Below are 19,079 nucleotides of genomic sequence, written 5' to 3' on the forward strand. Positions count from 1 at the left end.
CTGAGAAATGTTTCAGTTATTAATAAAAAAGCCGGTTTGTGAAGTTGAACATCAATCTTTGCCATTACCGAAGCTAGGTTTGTGTACATTAGGGACCATTCTACTACTGCAGTTTATACTTTTTTGACTCGGTAATAGAAGGAATTCTTTTCATATATTTAATAGTTATGTTATCTTCCCCGTTTTCACGTCTAAGTTGCAATTCGGTACGTAAATTCTTTAGGTATTCCAGTTGTTTCGGGGTCTTGTCATCTGAGATTGAGATTGTACGAGGCAGGTCAGAATTAATAAGCTTATTTTTGTTTCTCAGTACTTCCTTTTACGATCAGATCATTAGATAAATTGACTTTAAGAGGACGCGTGTTAGATGAGTTTGGTTTGCCGATACGAATAATTTTCTGGGGAATGGCTTCCGGAGTATTAACGCTCATATCTTTGGTTTGACATTGTTCAGCGGTGCCGCTCGATTCCGGAACACCGTAAATAATTACCTTTTTAGCACGTATCATTCGTTCGACGGCCTCACTTGACTTGACTTCTTCAAATTGAAGAGACGATAGGTTCGCATTTTGCAACTCACTACTTTTTTGTTCTATTTTTTGCTCAATGCTAGCAACAATATCTCTTTTAAATGTCTTTTACAATTCATGGATGTTCAATGTTTGTTCAGCTTAGGACGTGCATTTGCTGCAGTAAATTTTTACATTACTGTTAGGGTTTACGTTGGTTAACACAATCGGTACTATCAAGGTCTTATTATTAACAACGAAGGTAATTCAACAGTTATCGGTTATTAGGTAAATTGTGGTCCACAGCGAGCTACTGCTTGTTCCACACTGCCGCTGTTCCCCGTGCCCGTCTCAAGGTCCAGGGTTGCCGGCTCAACACTCCGCTCCTAACACTCGGCCAACCTGACGAGCATTTGTCCTCAAATGTCTTGACTACCTAGAAGTTCATAACAATCATTAGTAATGTGGCCACAAGTATGCCTCATTTGTCTATTTTTTTTTTTGTCTCACTCTCTCCTTTGGTAACTGGTGTAGTTGTGTACCAGGGTTCCCATGTCCGCCTGAACTACCACCGACTTTACCACCTTTTTACTCTTTTTCTTGACTCGACGCGTAACTCTCACTCACAGACTTCCCTTTGTCCATCTGTAGTTACACTAACCTCGTCAGTTCTTTCATTCCTGTAAAACTCAACACGTGGTGTAACCCTCTCCCACAGACTTCCCTTCGTCCATCTGTAGTTACGCCAACCTTGTCAGTTCGTTCCTTTCTGTAACTCAACATGTGGTGTAACCCTCTCCCACAGACTTCCCGTCGTCCATCTGCAGTTACACCAGTCTTGTCAGTTTTTTCTTTCCGCAGCCGGTAAACGCTCCTGCCTGTTCGTACCACCCAGCTGGCACCTCATCCTTTGCATCAGTCAATACATACATACTACATCGTCAGTCCTAGGAACATACAGTCGCAAGTGCCCCGCACCACTTGTGCCTGCATATCTTGCGTCACGTCTACATCGCTCCGATCCGAGTTCCTCCCTGACTTTATATCGATCATTACCGATCACTTCCACAACCGTGAAAGGTCCCTTGAATTTCTCCTTCAACTTTTTGCTTTCCCCACCAGCTGGTTGATTTTCACCAACATTTGATCGAATATGTTATATGAAGGCCCTGCCTTACGCTTTTTGGTAACATATACGTCTTGTTTGGACCTATTTGCAATCAGCTAACCTATCGACTAAATCCTCAATCCTGGGTAATGGGTATTTATCTTTGACTGTCACCTCATTTAGAGCTCTAAAGTCGACGCACAATCGTTTCTGACCACCCTTTTTATTGACTAATACCACTGGGCTCGCAAATGGAGAACAGCTTTCACGAACAAATCCCGCATCCATTAGTTCTTGTACTTTGTTTCGTACAATTTCAATTTCAATTTGGGCAATTGGTTCGTTATTTGACAAAGTAATGATCATAGCCACTCCCTGCAATTGCCGTAGTTTGTCCAATGTTTTTGCAATGGAATCGCTATATTTCACTAAAAGGCGCGTGACGTCAGCGTCTGCGCGTATGGGATCATTTTGAACAACTTCCTTTTCGATGACGTTTGCGCGACTAAACTAAAAATTAATTCGTCGTTTATTCTGAAATAACGTATACCCGGGTTTTCAGTAAAATTTCTCCCAATTAAACAACGGCTTTCATATAGTATTTCGTCAATTACGTACATTAAGATAGTCAATTCTACTTCCGCAATCGTTGCTACACATTCAACTGCTTGATTGACAACAACACTATTTCCCAAAAACCCAGTCAATATCACCGATTTTACCAACTTAAAAGGTGCTAGATTTAATTCGCGAGCAATCGCTCTCAAAATCTAGAAATGCTGACACCGTTTCACCATTTACTTTGATTTTGCGCCAGAATGTATTGTTCCTGGCCTTGGCCCCTTCGATTAGATTTACATGACTGCGAGACTCTAACTCGATACTCTCGGCCGTTTCTTGTTTATTGCTTTGTCCCCTGTTCATACAGGCATATTGTAAATGTCCAATAGTTCCGCAACGATTGCATTTGGAATTCCTAAACCTGCACACCAATTTTTTATGCCCACTTTTGCCGCAACAAAAACATTTGATGTTCAATAACTGCTGTTCCTGTCTCGGTTTTGCCTGATAATTAAAATTTCTCATCTCTTCAGCTTCATTTCCGGAGAAGTGTTTACCAGAAAATGTTCGATCCCGCAAATAACTACCCAATGTTTATGTCGGTCATATTTGCCGCTTTTACTGCCGCCGTAATTCTCTCGTCATTAATTGCTCCGACAATAAGAGATATTTTGTCAGCATTGGTAAAATCACATTTTAACTGGTCGATTTTCGCGAGATGATCAAAGAAGAAAGAATACAGTAACTCTCCTTCCAGTGGTTTATGATTGGCAATTGACATAAATATCCCGTAAGTATCGCAAGCTGATTGAAAGGTAGTAGCTAAAATCGACTTCCACATGGACCAGGAAAACTGAGCCCACCCTGCTTCCTTACGCCTATAATTCTAGAACCATTTTTCGGCAGTACCTCGTAATTTATTTAGTGCCTGGTATTTAACCACATGATCGTCCCAATTATACGAAGAAGCGTGCTCGTCTATCATTCTCAACCACTCAACAACGTGATCACACTTCGGATCAAAACTCGGGATTACGTGGGCCAACACATTCGAATCTACCCCTTCACGAAAGGAACTGATGGCTGTACTTACGACCGGAGTTTCGTCAGTGGTTTTTGCGTGGTTGCGTTTCTGTTCTTTTTTTGGATCGCCCTTGTTTACCCTTCCTCTTTTTCTTATTCGCTTTCTTGGACTCGAAGCTCGAAGGACTGGAATCTGATGATGATTCCCGTCTTCGGCTTGAACTGGTCCGTGGACTACTTTTTTCTTCCTCCTTTTCTACCATTTTACTAAACGTGGCCAAACGGATGGGCGAGAAAGAAAAGTTTTCTCCCTTTCGATCCCACTTCTGATGTTAGGGTTTACGTTGGTTAACTCAATCGGTACTGTCAAGGTCTTATTATTAACAACGAAGGTAATTCAACAGTTACCGGTTATTAGGTAAATTGTGGTCCACAGCGAGCTACTGCTTGTTCCACACTCCGCTGTTCCTCGTGCCCATCTCAAGGTCCAGGGTTGCCGGCTCAACACTCCGCTCCTAATGGTACGTTTACATCTGACATTTGTATCCGGACATTTGTGTCCAGTGTCGGACACCCAATTTCAAGAACAGTTTACATTAGGTGAAATAAACGATATAAATTACATGACATAAATGTCAGTAACAAGCATATGATACCTCTCGATGTCCAAGATTGCAATAAATATCAAAGCCGTTTAGATCTAGACCAGCGATTTATGTAGCTACACATCTCGCTCCTCTCTCACTATAGAGGATTATTCACGTAAGATGACGAGCCTGACCAGGTAAAAATGAAACTCAAAAGACAATTCAGAAAGCAATCTCGATTCGTGTGTAAATTTGGCTTTTTTTGATATGAGTGGGTCAGATTAAAACGCGAGTCAAACGAGCGTTTTAAAGGTCCACGAGTGCCAAAAAAGTCTAATTTACACAAGAACGAGTTGAATCCAACGTTTTTTTGTTCGACGACCCCCTTAAAGGCTCCAAATCGCTTAAAATCTTTAAAATTAACTTGACGTTTCGTTCACATAGTCAAATTCTGACAATGTCGAACAAAAAACATTTTTTATTGTATTTACATTGATATTGTAATTTTGTCATAAGAGTTATGAAACTATCAAAGCGAAAAATTGCTGCAAGTATGCTTATTGATTATTATAGGTATATTCTTCGGTTGACATCGCAAATATCTCCGCCATCCCGACCAAAGCATCCCTTTTTTTAATTCTATCCCTGCAGACTTTATCTTCTACGTCCCACAGTACAGGCTTATTGTGGTACAAGTCAATTAGTTCGTCTATTTCTGTTTTTAGCCACTCTTTTTTTTTCACTCATTTCAGATAAATAATATACAATAGCAACAATGACAATAAAAATGATTCACAAATTGCAGTGAAATGCACTCAGTACTTATTGCTCGACAGTCGACACAAAAGTAGACCGCTAATCAACTTTAAGAACTTATCGCCGATATTCATGTGTCTGCAAAAAATACCCGTTTCCACCTATACCTCTAGAAGTGTCGATAGATATTGCAGACATACGTTACAAATGTACCGGACAAAAATTCTACCCCATTACATTAAGCTATAGCTACTGTCCGACATAAATATCATACAATAAGTGTCAAATGTAAACCTAGCATAACATTGCGGATCTCTTTTCTTGTTATGCCGTCCTCGGTTGTGAGACCTGTGCAAGATACATGTAAACAATTATTGCATCCGTCGCAGTTTATTGAAGGAAAACCACCAATAGACTTGTCGCAGTTAGCGCAAGCGCTCATTTACCTTGTCGATATTGAATTTGAACTACGTGGGAAAGAAAAGAGAAAAAAAAAAGAAAACAACCTTACGCCAGACTGGTATTTCGAAACGGGCGTTACACCACACAACTTTATCTCTCTATTACAAAGTCAAAATTTTTCGCCACTATTAACCACTTGAAATCGCTTAATTAAACGAGACGATAGCCGCACACTCCGCACAATCATCAATATTAATTTATTAAATGTATCGAAAATGTATTAAACGTCCAATAAAATATCGCACTCTTATCATTTGTTGCACAAAAATTAAAATCTTATTGCGCAAACACTGAGCGAATAAATTTGGCTTTTTATTGTTTCTTTTATGGTTTAGTACATTTTTGAGTATTTAAGAGTTGATGTATTTAATGAAAAGATGAGAAAGTGAATGTTAATGTTAAATAATGAAACAAAAAATTGAAATGGTAATAAACTGTTACACAGGTAAAGTAATTTCAAAAAACTCCTGGACTGTCAAAATTAAATTTTAAATAAAATGCTTCATTTGACTGTACTTTAGTATAAACATTTTTCGCTAGAGTGCAACCACGTCAAAATCTAGTTGCAAATTATTTTCATGTAATCATTGCTTTGAACACTTAAAGCGAAATGCAGCAACTAAAGGAACTGGAGTAATTTAATAAAGTTTATAAAAAACACAATGAAAAACAGAAGGTTACACCCGACAAACTGAAAACAAATAACAAACTAAACAACCAAAATCATCTAAAGTAAATTAACCTGTTTTATATTCAGAATGAGAAAAAAATTGAAAATCGCTTTCCATTCCAAATTTAAAATAAACGAGATCAAAGCTGCACCTTTTGACCCCCCATATCTTCAAATCTAAGAGGTATAGAATTTTTTAATTATTTTTCTCATTATCTTCTAACATGAGTTGACATTGCCCCATTGAGTTGTTCCGCGAATTTTGGGGCACCCAGTATACAGGGTGCGTCTGCTTAAACTTTATATTTGAATATCTTCGTTATTTTAAATGACTGCTCAATGATATTTGGTCGTAATAAAGGCTGCATTGCCCTCTTTACATAGGCACTACAAAAATTAACAAGGATCTTGACAGAAGAGGAATATTCAAGAAAAAAATTAATGAAAAAAAATGATTTTCAGCATTTTCTAACATTATAACTTTTAACATGCATATCAAAAGTTTCTGTGTAGATTATCTGCCTAATAATCATCCTAGTGCTTATTATTGACGAATAAATTAATGTTAAATAAAGACAATTTCCAGGCTTCATTCACCAGTGTGTATTTACGTAAAAAAATACTTCACGGCTTACTGATTTACAAAAAAAAAAACATAATTAATTTATAATTTGACAACGTCAAACTAAAAAAGTTCGTGAAATCTTTGAAATAATCTTTTATACAAGATGTCATTCTCACAGCAAAAGAAAATTAATATTATTTTTACGTACCTATGGAGAGTGTCACCGGTGCTATCGAGCCGCAGCAAGAATTCTTCAGGCCCGTCAAGAAAATGATAAATTTTCCGAAATGAATATCAGATAAATTGTAAAGTTGGTTGGAGATACTGGCAGTGTTAAAGAATTGCCACGAGTAAGGGATGCACTCCCCAAAAATATTAACTTTCAAAAGGCCGTTGTTGATTAGGTAACTGAAAATCCACACAAGAGCAGTAGCGGCTACACTGAATGTCTCACAAAGCACGATTATTAGAACTTTAAAGTCTTAGAAATTTCATCCATATGAAATGATCTTGCAACAAGAACTTCACTGAGGAGTTTTTATTCCAGAATTGAAAGGTGTGTGGAAGTTAATTGTCGAAATAAATTTTTAGCATCTAATTTAGTTATAAGTATTTTGAGGACTTTTTTTAAATTTTCTGTGCTGCTAATTGTGTTACATTGTTGAATTTATTGCAAATATTTTAATTGTTATTATTCAGTGTGCGCTTAAATTATTTATTCACCTTCACCCCCTCTTTAAGCTTGACGCACCCACTTCTATAATAGCTACTTTTATAAATAAAAACAAAAAAATAAGGAGGGTACCGGCTACCGGGTACCCCATGATTCATTGTTTAAAAAATAAAATTAATAACATTTGGATTCGTTTTATTGAAAAGTTACTTTAAAATAGTTTAGTAAATTTTTCCAGAGAAGACTGATCCCTAGGATGCAAACGTACCTACACCGGAGTTTGTACACACATACCTATTTGAATTTGTATTTTATTTTACCGAATGGTTCAGTAGTAATAGTTATTTACACAATTAGTGGGATAAAAGCAATATTACAAGATTCGAGTGTGAAGATTGCAGATGACGAGGGCGTTAGCCCGAGTTCATCTGTAATCACACGAGTTTCCTGTAATATGCTTAAGCCCACGTGTTATGTACAAAATTTTATCTAAGACCGCCCCGGATTCAATAGAAAAGGTAAATCTTATTTATTTCCGCCAGTTTCATTACACCACTCAGTGGAATAATAACTTACTTATCCCACTGAGTGGGGTAAAGAAGCTCACTTATCCCACTGAGTGGAGTAATGAAATATGTCCAGCAATGAAGTTCCTTATTCCACTCAAATGAGTGGGATAAGTGTCATTTATCTCACGGGATTAGATAAAAGAATTTTAAATAAGATAACAATGCCCCGTCAAATTGACGTTTCTAAATTATTTGCTGAAAAATGAGGCATCTGTGAAACAAATTCGTAACAACTTTTTACGCATAAACTCTGTTTTGAACACAGCTGGAAAATTAGTTCTTTTTAACACTAATTTATTGCGTAGTCATCCGTAAAAGTATAATAAAAACAATACAGGGAGATACAGAGGCCACAGCTGAATATGTTATACTACGTAATCTGAGAAAAAGCCAAAAAAAAAAAATTTACTGCGGTTATTTTTCAAATAACTCTGTATCCTTGCAGGTTTCGTTAACTTTTGTTAAGCACATGTCAAGAGGTCATTGAGAAATATAATATTGCTAAATATTGTTTACCTTAATTGATAATGATAATGATAATTAAAAAAGATATTCGGATATAAAGTTTTAGTAGACGCACCCTGTACATTTGCAATGTGAATAATGAATTTTGGTTACAGATTAGTAACCAATATAAAAACTACATTTACATACAACTAAATCTAAAATATAAAAAGTTATTTTTGTACAATATATTTGGAATGTAAATAATCAATATTTGTTGCATATTCGAAACAAATATAAATCCTACATTGACATACCGTATGTTTCAAAAAATTTCTGGTCAAGTAGGTTCTAAAAAACAAAAGCCTTAAAAACGTATGGCTTAGCTTCTCAAATAATAATTGAACTGTTAAAAACGTCATTAATCGACTGTAATTACACGAGAGGTCTTTTTTTGTCCGGATAAAATTGAATTTTTTTACGATAATTTGGTTGCTTGGTAAATTGACGACACAAACCACCCGATAAAAAAACGAGTTCGTAGGACGAATTTTTTTATCTGGTGGTTTGTGGAGTCAATTTACCAAAAAGAAACCAAATTAGAGTTTAAAAAATGAAATTTTATCCTGGACGAAAAAAACCTCGAGCGTAATTCGATGAGATAATTTAATTAATAATGATAGGTAGGTAATTATGAAAAATTGAATTGGCCATTTTGCACGTCAATTTATTACAAGCTGTGTCAATGTTTAAGATTGTTGGTTCGTTATCATAACAACAAACAATAATCAGGTTGGAAAAAGTTTGCCATGGAAGTTTAAGCACATTTTATCCAGATGCAAAGTTAGGGCTAACTTTATCCGATGTCAAAGTGACAAATGCATCGCGGCTTATGGGATTTTTTTACATGAATTAAATTATCGCCATAATAATTTTGTTCGCAAAATTTTATCTATGAAAATGGTTTTCTCTCCTGAACAACAGATATTCATGATTGAACCCTATTTTCGCAATGGTCACACACTTCACACATTTCCAGAAAGTGGCAGTGTTCAGCGGAAGTAGTCGACCTAAAGTTTGTACTGAGGAAAATATTGAGTCTGTCCAACTCAACGTCAAATGGAAGACGAACCCCAATTGTCTCTCAGGCAACTGTCGCAGCAGACTGAGTTATCAGTGTCAACTTATCAAAGAATTGTTCGAATGGATCTTGATTCTTGATGATTCAGTAAAAGCTGAAAGGTACCGAAACAAGATTCTTAATGTTTTCATCACTCAACTCTAACTCGCTCAGGGGTATTTTCAATAAGACTGGGCTACAGCACGGGAGACTCTTCGTTATTTGTGGCAATTTTTTGGTGATAGGTTGATCCATCGAAATCTCTGGCCTACACTTTCAATGAGCATCGAAGCTCAAGGCTATCATTTTCAACACTTGCTCCAGAGTAATTTAAAACACATTATTGTTAATTGTTGTTTATTTATTTATTCTTACATTACTTGTTTACACAATTTGCGCGGATTTATTTGTTTTTGTAGATCTAGATTCATCACCTAACTTTAACCTGTTACACCAAGGTCGAAGACCGTTGGTTGACCCGTAGGTCGAATGTTATGATTAAAAAAAGGGTTGTAACTTAACGACTTTAATCTTACCTCAGGGTGGGAGATAGCAACCCTTCTTAGTTAAGCGGTCAGGTACCTGTACCTGTACATAGGATTGTACATGTTCCCGCCCTTAAAGCTATCAGGGTTCAAGTACATAATGAGTCAGAAAGCTTATACAGTACATAAACTTGTATATAATAATTGATAATGAGAACAATTACGTATGTAATACATAAACCTGATAATTGTTACTGGATTAAAGCAGTGATATACAATATAAAATACATGAGTATGAAGACAAGATGAATAAGAAAGGAAAACAATTACTTACATATCATGGATCAAGAACGAAGAATGAGGTTTAGAATGCAGAGTCTTATTTACACTTCACTAGTCATTATATGTACACTACACTGTCCCTTCTTCGACGGGTAAAGGACACACCTTACCCAGCGAGCGCTTGAGAAGCCCTTGACTTGTCCTGACAGTGACGACTCTCATGTGGCCGTCGTTTCCTGGGTGGGTTTCGACGATTCTGCCAATTTTCCACATCAGAGGTGGGGTCTTGTCTTCAACGAGGATTACCGTGGCACCCTCTAAGTCGGCTGCTGTGGGTGCTTCCTTGTACCATTTTTGACGACTCTATAGAGAAGTGAGGTACTCGCGATTCCATCGCTTCCAAAAATGGGCTCGAATCTTCTCTATCAATTGCCACCTGGACAAACGATTCGTTGGGGCCTCGCTCCAATCCTGTTCGGGGAATGTGGTGTGTCTTTCCTATCAGGAAGTGGAAAGGAGTCAGGACTTCCAGGTCGTTAGGGTCTCAGGTTAGAGGAGTTAACGGTCTAGAGTTCAGGCAGGCTTCAATTCGCATTAAGAGTGTGTACAACTCATTTTGTGTTAACTGTGAATTGCCGAGTAAGTTTTTTAAATGGGATTTGATCGATTTTACGTTAGCTTCCCATAGGCCACCCATATGCATATGGGGTGATTTGGCTGGTATGAAATGCCAGTTTATACCTATGTTCGTTAACTCGGTATAAATTTTGTTTTGAGTTTCTTGTTTTTTAAGAAAGTTCCGTAATTCTTTTAATTCGTTATTGGCACCCACAACATTGGTACCATTGTCACTATACAAGTTGTGTGGATGCCTGCTTAACGCGCCAAGAAATTCTTGAGTGGTCAAGTCCGTCGCAAGTTCAATGTGAATTGCCTTCGTGACAAAGCATATGAATAAGGCTATATATGCCTTGTTTAGTTTTTTACCGCGCCCTCTAATTTCTTGGATATAAAATGGACCAGCGTAGTCGACACCCGTTGTTGCAAAGGGGCGCGCAGGTTGTACTCTGTGATTGGGCAGGTTACCCATTTTGAATTTTGCCGCTACCGGTTTGGCTTTAAAACACTTATGGCATTGATGTAACACCTGTCGTATAACAATGCGTGACGATACGGCCCAGTATTTTTGACGCAGTGCCGCTAAAGTGCCCTGGGGGCCGGCATGAAGATGCTGTTCATGAGTGTACTTATTAACTTAGTAACAAAATTGTTTTTTGGTAATAATATGGGGTATTTGATGTCATTGCTGATATTTGCGTTTTTTTACCTTCCGCCCACGCGTATGATATTTGAACTATCAAGGAACGGGTTTAAAGAAACTAATTTAGAATTGTCGGTTAGCGGTTTTCCGTTTTTTAATGCTAGAATTTCGTTTTGAAATTCAGATTTTTGAAGAAGCTGTACAATTGTCATAGTGGCTGCTTTTAGTTCGATTGTTGATAAATCTGATTCCAAATTTTTATCTTGTTTTCGACAGTTCTTTATAAACCTGAGCGTCCACGCCGTAACTCGTAATTTTTTAAATTCTGAGAATTTTTTGAGAAATTCTATTTCTACGTTCAAGTTGCAAATTAAGGTGGGTGCTCGTGATTCTATAATTTCCACTTGACTACCATTCATGTGTGATTGTGGCCATTGCTTTCGTCATTTTTTAAGAGTGGTAGGATAGGATAAGCACCTCGACTTAGAATATCAGCCGCATTGTTTTCGGTTCGAACGTGGCGCCAGTCTTGAGGTGAAGTTAAAGAAATTATTTCTGCAACGCGATTACTCACAAAAGTTTTTCGTGAGTTGGGTGAGGTGTTGATCCAAGCCAGAACGATACTCGAATCAGCACAAAATTTGACGCGAGAAATTGAGAGTCATATTGTTTTTGACTTTTGTGATTAGTCGCGCAAGTAGCAGGGCGCCACAAAGCTCTAATCGGGGTTGCGTGATGGTTTTTAAGGGGGCAACGCGGGATTTTGCACATATTAATCTGATGTCGTACTCGTTCGATTCATTATACGTTCGCAGGTATATGGCAGCCCCCAGCCCCGTGGCCTAATTGCGAGGCGTCACAAAATGCGTGCACTTCTATGACTTTGCTTTGTGAGCAAGGGTATATCAAACGCGGAATTTTTATTTGTTTTATATGGATTAATTCGTTTGTGATCGTTGTCCACGCAGAATGAATAGACATCGGAACCGCTTCCTCCCATCCCAATTTGACTGCCCATAGTTGCTGTAAAATTATTTTTGCCTTCATTACTACGGGACCGATGAGCCCAAGCGGGTCGAATATTTGCGACGTAACCGAGAGGATTATGCGTTTGGTTACCTTTCGCGGAATGTCGTCTAATTTGTGTTGTAATTTAGTATGTCCGTATTAGGATTCCAAAATAAGCCTAGAATTTTTGTGGGCAGGGGACGATTGCGCCGGTATGACCTGCTCTCAAACTACCTGTAATCCACAGGTACGATTGCGCCGCACAGTGGGCCGAAATCCCAAAAACCTGGTCACGAAGGTTGTTCGCTGGTTATTCGCGCTGTGAATAGCTGGTTTTTGATGAAATCTTGTACATAGAGGTTTTCAAGGTTGCTGGTTATGAATCTGCAATTTATTTTGCAAAAAAACAAAATGGCGAAACCGAAATGGCGACAATTTTTTTTTTAAATGAACAGAATTTTATCAAAATCAGGATATGAAGGTTTTCGAGGTCGCTCAATACGATTTGAATATTAACGTTTCGAAAAACAAAATGGCTGATCCAAAATGGCGGACCTTATTATTTAAAAGTTAAGAAATCGCCACCAAATCCGGTATTTGGGGTTTTCAATGACGCTGAACACGAAATAAGCATCTACTTGTCAAGAAACATAATAGCGGATCCAAAATGGCGTACATTTTTGTCCAAAAGTTAACAAAACCCCACCAAGCTCAGTATGTGGGAGTTTTCAATGTCGTTTAATATTAATACGAAGGGAACATTAACCTTTTAAAAACAAAATGACATTTTTTAAAGTTAAGCAAATTCAGTTTATGGAGATTTATAGGAATGTGCTCTATAGAATGTACTGGTATTCCACTGACATATTCATTTTATTCAAATCTTAAATTGTGTTTTACAAGCTTCTCGTTATCTATATAATATAAACACTGATATCAACTAACTATTTATTTAAAAAAAACCATTATGTATAAACGAACTATGTATATTATGTTAAAGATGAAACGCTACAGGTATGTACTAGTATATAGGTTCTTGGTTTTATCAATCTACAGCCCATGACGCCTTATCGAAGACTGCCCGTACCCCCTTTCGTTCTTCCTCTGTGGTCCGAGTCCTCACTCGTTCCCCGCTCGGGAGAGGCCGAGAGCGGTGACGTCGGGCTCCCGGGGAAGTCCTCGTTTTGGGATGTAGTCACCTCCCCTCGACCTTGGCGCTTACAGCTCGGCCATCCTGAATTCTTCTCGTCCTCGAGAAGGCGTGTCGGCGTGTCGATTTGTTTTGGTACCTAGAGATAAAGGGAAACTTATTACTTTTCGTATTCAACATCAATGGCATCCGAGTCGTCACTTTGACAGGCCTCGTAATGCTTCAATTTGTCCACTGAATGGACACCGGAGTAGGCCCTTTGGCTCCTCCGGGACCCTTCTAGGTCTGAGACAACATATCTATCATGTGGTAATACACGTTGTATTTTGAAGGGCCCCTCGTACTTTGGTAGTAATTTCTTGCTACTACCTTCGTTTGTCGTGCGAACCTTCCGCACTACAACCAGTTCACCCTCGTGAAACGTTTTTGGGACGCATCGTTTTTTATCATGGCGCGACTTTGCGCATTGTCCTGCGAGCTGAAGACGTTCTTCAACCTCGCTCCTGGTCTTGTTTACGTTTTTGTCATACTGATCAGTATCTACCTCGTTTGCAAGAAAAGCATCGTGCATGCTTCGTGGCACGTAGCCAAACATCAGCTTAAAGGGACTTTCCCCCGTAGCCTTATTTATTGTCGTGTTCAGTCCCCACGCTACCTTTGAGATCTCGTGATCCCAAGTTTCCTCGTCGGAAAACGTGGCCGCTATTGACGCCAAGAGCGTTCGATTGTACCGCTCCACTTGCCCGTTTGCTCGTGGAGTAGCGGTTGCGTTTAGGATATGTTTCGTTCCTAGCCTTTTGCAGGTTTGTTTAAACCTCTCACTTGTGAAACATGTTCCACGATCCGTAACCAATCGTTTTGGTACACCAAAAATTTCAATGATACGTTCTTTCAAAAATTTTTCTACGTGCGTGGTTTTCGTGTTTGGTACTGCTTTCATAATGATAAATTTTGTGAAGGCGTCCACGGCGACGATCAAGTACGCGTTTTTACGACGACTCTTAACAAACGGCCCTAAGTGGTCCAAGTGTAGGGTATGCATCGGCACACCGACCTTTTCTATTGGAAATAGGAATCCCGGACGTTTTCCGGCAGGCTCTTTATTATACAAGCAGCCCAGGCAACCCTTAATATACCTCTTTACATACTGTCTCATCCCGGGAAACCAATACGATTGTTTCATGAGTCCGAGCGTTTTCTCGAGTGAGAAGTGTCCTTTTGTGTCATGGTTCAACATGGTCAATTGGCGTCTCGCCGTTTTGGGCACCGCCCACCGTAAACCTTCGACCGTTTTCCGAAAAACGCGATTATTTCGTAAAACAAAATCGCCGTGTATCTTTTCTTCTTCGCCGTCTTGTGGGGTACGCAACAAAACTTCGCGTACGTACTTTAAGCGTTCGTCTTGGAGTTGCGCGGCCAAGACCCAATCGTCTTCACTAACGTTAATTGTGAAAACATCGATATCTTCAAGACCGACGGGTTTCTCGACAGGATTTCGGCTTAATGCATCCACATGGAGCATCTTCGCACCGGGTCGGTAAACAACTTCGAAATCGAATTCTTGCAGCGTCAACCACCATCGGCCGACACGCGGCAAAATGTCTTTTTTCGTGAAGGCCGTACGTAACGCGTTACAATCAGTAACAACGCGAAATTTAATCCCAATCAAGTACGTGCGAAACTTTTTCAACGTCTGAACAACCGCAAGTGTTTCGAGTTCATAAGAGTGATAGCGCTGTTCTTCTTTTGTCGTCTGACGGCTAAAGTAGGCAATGGGTTTCCAGTTTCCCTCTTGCTTTTGAAATAGAATGCCGCCTAAGCCCGTTTTACTAGCATCAGTGTGGACCTCCGTTTCGGCATCCACACTGTATATAGCGAGTAGAGGTCGTTCGGTTAGCCGCGCTTTTAATTCTTGAAACGCCCGGTCCTGTCTGCTTTCCCACACAAAATCCGCCCCTTTACAAGTAAGCATTGTCAACGGTTTCGCGAGTTGCGCAAAGTTTGGTATGTACTTTCGGAAGAAACTGGTGAGGCCTAAGAACTGCCTGACCTCCCGCACGTTCTGAGGGGTTTTGAAATCCTGGACAGCTTTTATTTTTGCACTTCCCGGTCGTACTCCTTCCGCCGAAATTTCATGACCTAAGTAGTCTACTTTTGTTTGAAAAAAAGAACACTTGCTCAAACGTAGCGTCAAATGCGCGTCGCGGAGTACTTTAAGGACTTTCTCCAAATCCTTAAGGCCGGCATCGTAGCTCGCTGTCGGTAATAGGAGGTCGTCCATGTATACTAACGTCGACGTAAATCGTAACGGTCCTAAAACTTCATGTACCAAACGTTGGAAAACAGCCGGAGCGTTGACAAGTCCGAATGGCATGCGTAAAAATTCGAAGTGCCCGTCGGGCGTAACGAAAGCTGTTTTTTGTATAGAACTATCAGCCATGTTTATTTGATAATAACCCGACGCCATGTCTAAACTCGTGAATAGCTTAGCGCCTAGTAGCCTGTCTATTTGGTCCTCGATTCGGGGAATTGGATACTTGTCTTTTACGGTGATTTTATTAAGTGCGCGAAAATCGATACAAAGCCGATCTTCGCCAGTTTTCTTCCGCACTAACAATATCGGACTAGCGTATGATGAATATGAATCGCGTATGATTTTATTTTCTTTAAGCTCATCGATAATTTTTCGAACCTTTTCTCTTTCCGTGTGAGCCAGTCTGTAAGGACGATACACGACCGGTTTATCGCTGTTTAGTTGAATCGACATTTTCGTCAAATCGGTCTGACCTAATTCGCTATAATTTTGGGCGAAGCATTCTCGGTACTGGTTTAGTAGTTTACATAGTTGGTCCTTGACCTCGGGTGGTGTGCTATAATCTACCTTTATTTCGTCTAAAGTGATCGGGTTACGCGCGGCATGCAAATGCAGGACAGTACTTACGTTAGTCGGATCATTTTCCTCACAACATACCTCGCCCCGTGCGATGACCTGTCCCCTCTTGTAGTGGATGTCGTCGTTTCCCAAGTTGATTATCGGTATGTGGCTCTGCTTTGTCGTCAGGATACCACTTGGTATCAGGTGTAATTGGTTCCCATAATGCCGACAGGCGGCCTCGATGAAGATGGTTCTTTCTTCGTCCCCCGGGTGTGTGTCGACTTCTACATGGGCGATGTGCTTGGCTGGTATTACAGTAGCTTCTTTCGCCCAGACAGCAATTTTCGTTGGCGAAATCCCCTCTAATATAGGAAGCGCCTGCTCCGGCACAACGGTGAGCGTTTCCCCCCGTATGACAACCATCACACCTTCGTGGTTAACAAACGGTTGGCCGATCAAGATTGGGATTTCTTGTACAGCATTCGGCACAACCAACGCTGGGACCTTGACCTCTACTTCATCGATGTTTAGGTCTATGTTGACCTCTCCGATGACTGCTGTCTCGGAGCCGCCAAATCCCTTGATCACTGCATCTGAATGTTTCATTTCCAACTGCAGCCGTTTCGCAGCGTCCTCTTTGATGAGAACCACCGAGCTTCCTGGATCCACGTAGCCTCTCATTGGGGTTTTGTTGACTCTGCAATCTACAAAGTAAATTTGTTGTGTCTCATTTGTCGTCGATATTGTTAGGGCACTTCCCGCCTTTTCCGTCCGTCGGCAATTCTCCGTTGAGTGCCCGAGACGGTTGCAACGTTTGCAGGACAGTCTCGGCCTAGAGCAATTGTTTGCTAGGTGGCCTTCTAGCGAGCAATTGAAACAACGAACTTTTCGGTTGCGCTGGTCGTGTACTTTTCGTTGGAGACGTTCCCCCCGGTGCACCTTGCCCCGTTCTACATTGAGCCTGGTCGGCTCGTCATCCATCTTGCGTTTTTCTGGTTGCCTCTCGTCACTAATTCGTGACAAGTATTCCTCGTACAGGGACTCTGGCGTCTCATAGCGCCCTGCTCTGGCCCCATTTTGTAGCGCTGTGCTGTGCAGTCCGTCGATTACACAGGACACCGCATCCTTCCCTGTAATCTTGCAAATTTGCAACGCTTCCAACTTGTTATAATAGTAGGTGGCCATGGATTCGTTGGGCAACTTCGTCCGATTTAGCATCTTATGCAAGCACGAGGCATAGTCCGTGTGTTCCGGGAATGCTTTCATCAGCAATTCTTTCCACTGTTGCCATGTGTAGTTAATAGTGGTCAGGCTGTCGTACCAGCTTTTTGCCAGCCCTCGGAGACCGTTTTGCATATGGTACGTCCTTTCTACATCGTCCCAACCGTGTACTTCTCCTAATTGGTCAATTTTAAAGATCCAACGGGACATTGTCATGTTGGGGTTTCCCGGCATGAACTCCGGGATACAGTCCGTCTTCGTGATGTATTTGATTTGACGGTTCTCGTTTCCACTTACGTCAGGAGTTCGATTGGCAGGCGTCTCTTTCTGTCTCAGCAGGTCTTCTACTAACGACTCCAGCCTTTGCAAACGCGTTTGTTCTTGTCTTGTATGTCCGTCTCGCGATTGTCCTGGGCGTTCTCGCGACACGCGACGTTCGCGACGGTACTTTTCGCGAGGTCTTCGTCCAACAGCTTCGTCGCTGCTTGATGAATGTCTGGAACAATGTCTTCGAGACCGAACCATAGTTTTTCGTTGTTAACTTTTAACTTAAACTGTTCTTTATCCCACTCCTGAACTAATATAAACACTGATATCAACTAACTATTTATTTAAAAAAAACCATTATGTATAAACGAACTATGTATATTATGTTAAAGATGAAACGCTACAGGTATGTACTAGTATATAGGTTCTTGGTTTTATCAATCTACAGCCCATGACGCCTTATCGAAGACTGCCCGTACCCCCTTTCGTTCTTCCTCTGTGGTCCGAGTCCTCACTCGTTCCCCGCTCGGGAGAGGCCGAGAGCGGTGACGTCGGGCTCCCGGGGAAGTCCTCGTTTTGGGATGTAGTCACCTCCCCTCGACCTTGGCGCTTACATATATTAAATTTATAACTACTAAAAGTCAGTAAAATCGTACATTAAATGGTTAATTTACATTAAAAAAGGTTTCCTTCATCTCCTGCTCATTTCATTTTCAAAAACTTTTTCCGCTTCATTGATTCAAACTATTTTTGAAAAGAAAAAAAATTATCTTCTTTCCAAATAAACATCATCTCCCATAGTTTATGTAATATCATACAAGTTATACAAAATATTAGAAAGTTTTAAAAATAAAGTATTAAAAATAAACGGTAGATATAATGAATTTATATAAAAAATTAGCAAAATAAAAAATTTATTATTCATTGTTTATGTAACACCGGTTCCCTGTTATCAGTATTTATTCAAAAATGCATTTTATATACACATACGATGTATATACATGCAAAAAAGCATTTATATACATGGCCTCTTAAACGCACTTGAATATTCGTTTGTTACACGAGCGTGCAAAATTGTGGCTAGAAGGCAAAAAGGCAGGTAAAGGCAGCTGCATTTTTGTATATTAAAAGGTAAACGTGTAATTAACATTAAGAAATTAGTTTGACCGTGGGACTCCGTGGGACTTTTGACTTTGCATCACATTTATCACAATTATCTGACGCGCGCTCGCGTTTAGTTACTGGACAGTGAATTGGTAATAACAAAATCAGTTCGGGTTAAAGGTTTTTTTTTGTTACATAACATTATTCTACTTAAATTTAGGAGAAGAATCCATTTTACACGAAGTTCAAATAGCAATAATTAACAATTGTACGCCGTTTTTAAAACGTAATATTTTTGCGCGGCTAGGACACGAAATGCAGGGTGCTCGACGCTCACTTTCCAAATGGAATATAATAATAGAAACCCCAAATATTTGCA

General features: G+C 39.8%; 1 protein-coding gene and 1 long non-coding RNA gene across 4 annotated transcripts in view; both read right to left on the bottom strand.

Annotated features, from left to right (window-relative positions):
- Positions 1-19,079, bottom strand: part of LOC138132203 (uncharacterized) — a 311,521-nt gene that overhangs the window by 282,304 nt on the left and 10,138 nt on the right. The window lies entirely within an intron of this gene.
- LOC138133859 (uncharacterized) lies at positions 13,020-18,206 on the bottom strand. The gene is made up of 2 exons (XM_069051850.1): positions 16,205-18,206; positions 13,020-13,372 (listed from the first exon to the last, which is right to left on the bottom strand). Exons 1-2 carry the CDS (start codon positions 17,852-17,854, stop codon positions 13,151-13,153), a joined length of 1,872 nt encoding a protein of 623 aa, XP_068907951.1. The 5' UTR covers positions 17,855-18,206; the 3' UTR covers positions 13,020-13,150.

The sequence above is a fragment of the Tenebrio molitor genome, chromosome 1 (genome assembly GCF_963966145.1).
Source record: "Tenebrio molitor chromosome 1, icTenMoli1.1, whole genome shotgun sequence".
NCBI classification, from domain to species: domain Eukaryota; kingdom Metazoa; phylum Arthropoda; class Insecta; order Coleoptera; family Tenebrionidae; genus Tenebrio; species Tenebrio molitor.

What these genes read in the sequence shown, in the direction of transcription:
- LOC138133859 (XM_069051850.1), bottom strand. Translation starts at nt 17,854, where the DNA reads ATGGTTCGGTCTCGAAGACATTGTTCCAGACATTCATCAAGCAGCGAC. An exon ending in AGGTCATCGCACGGGGCGAG is followed by an intron (nt 13,373 to 16,204) that starts GTATGTTGTGAG and finishes CTTTATCTCTAG; the next exon opens with GTACCAAAACAAATCGACAC.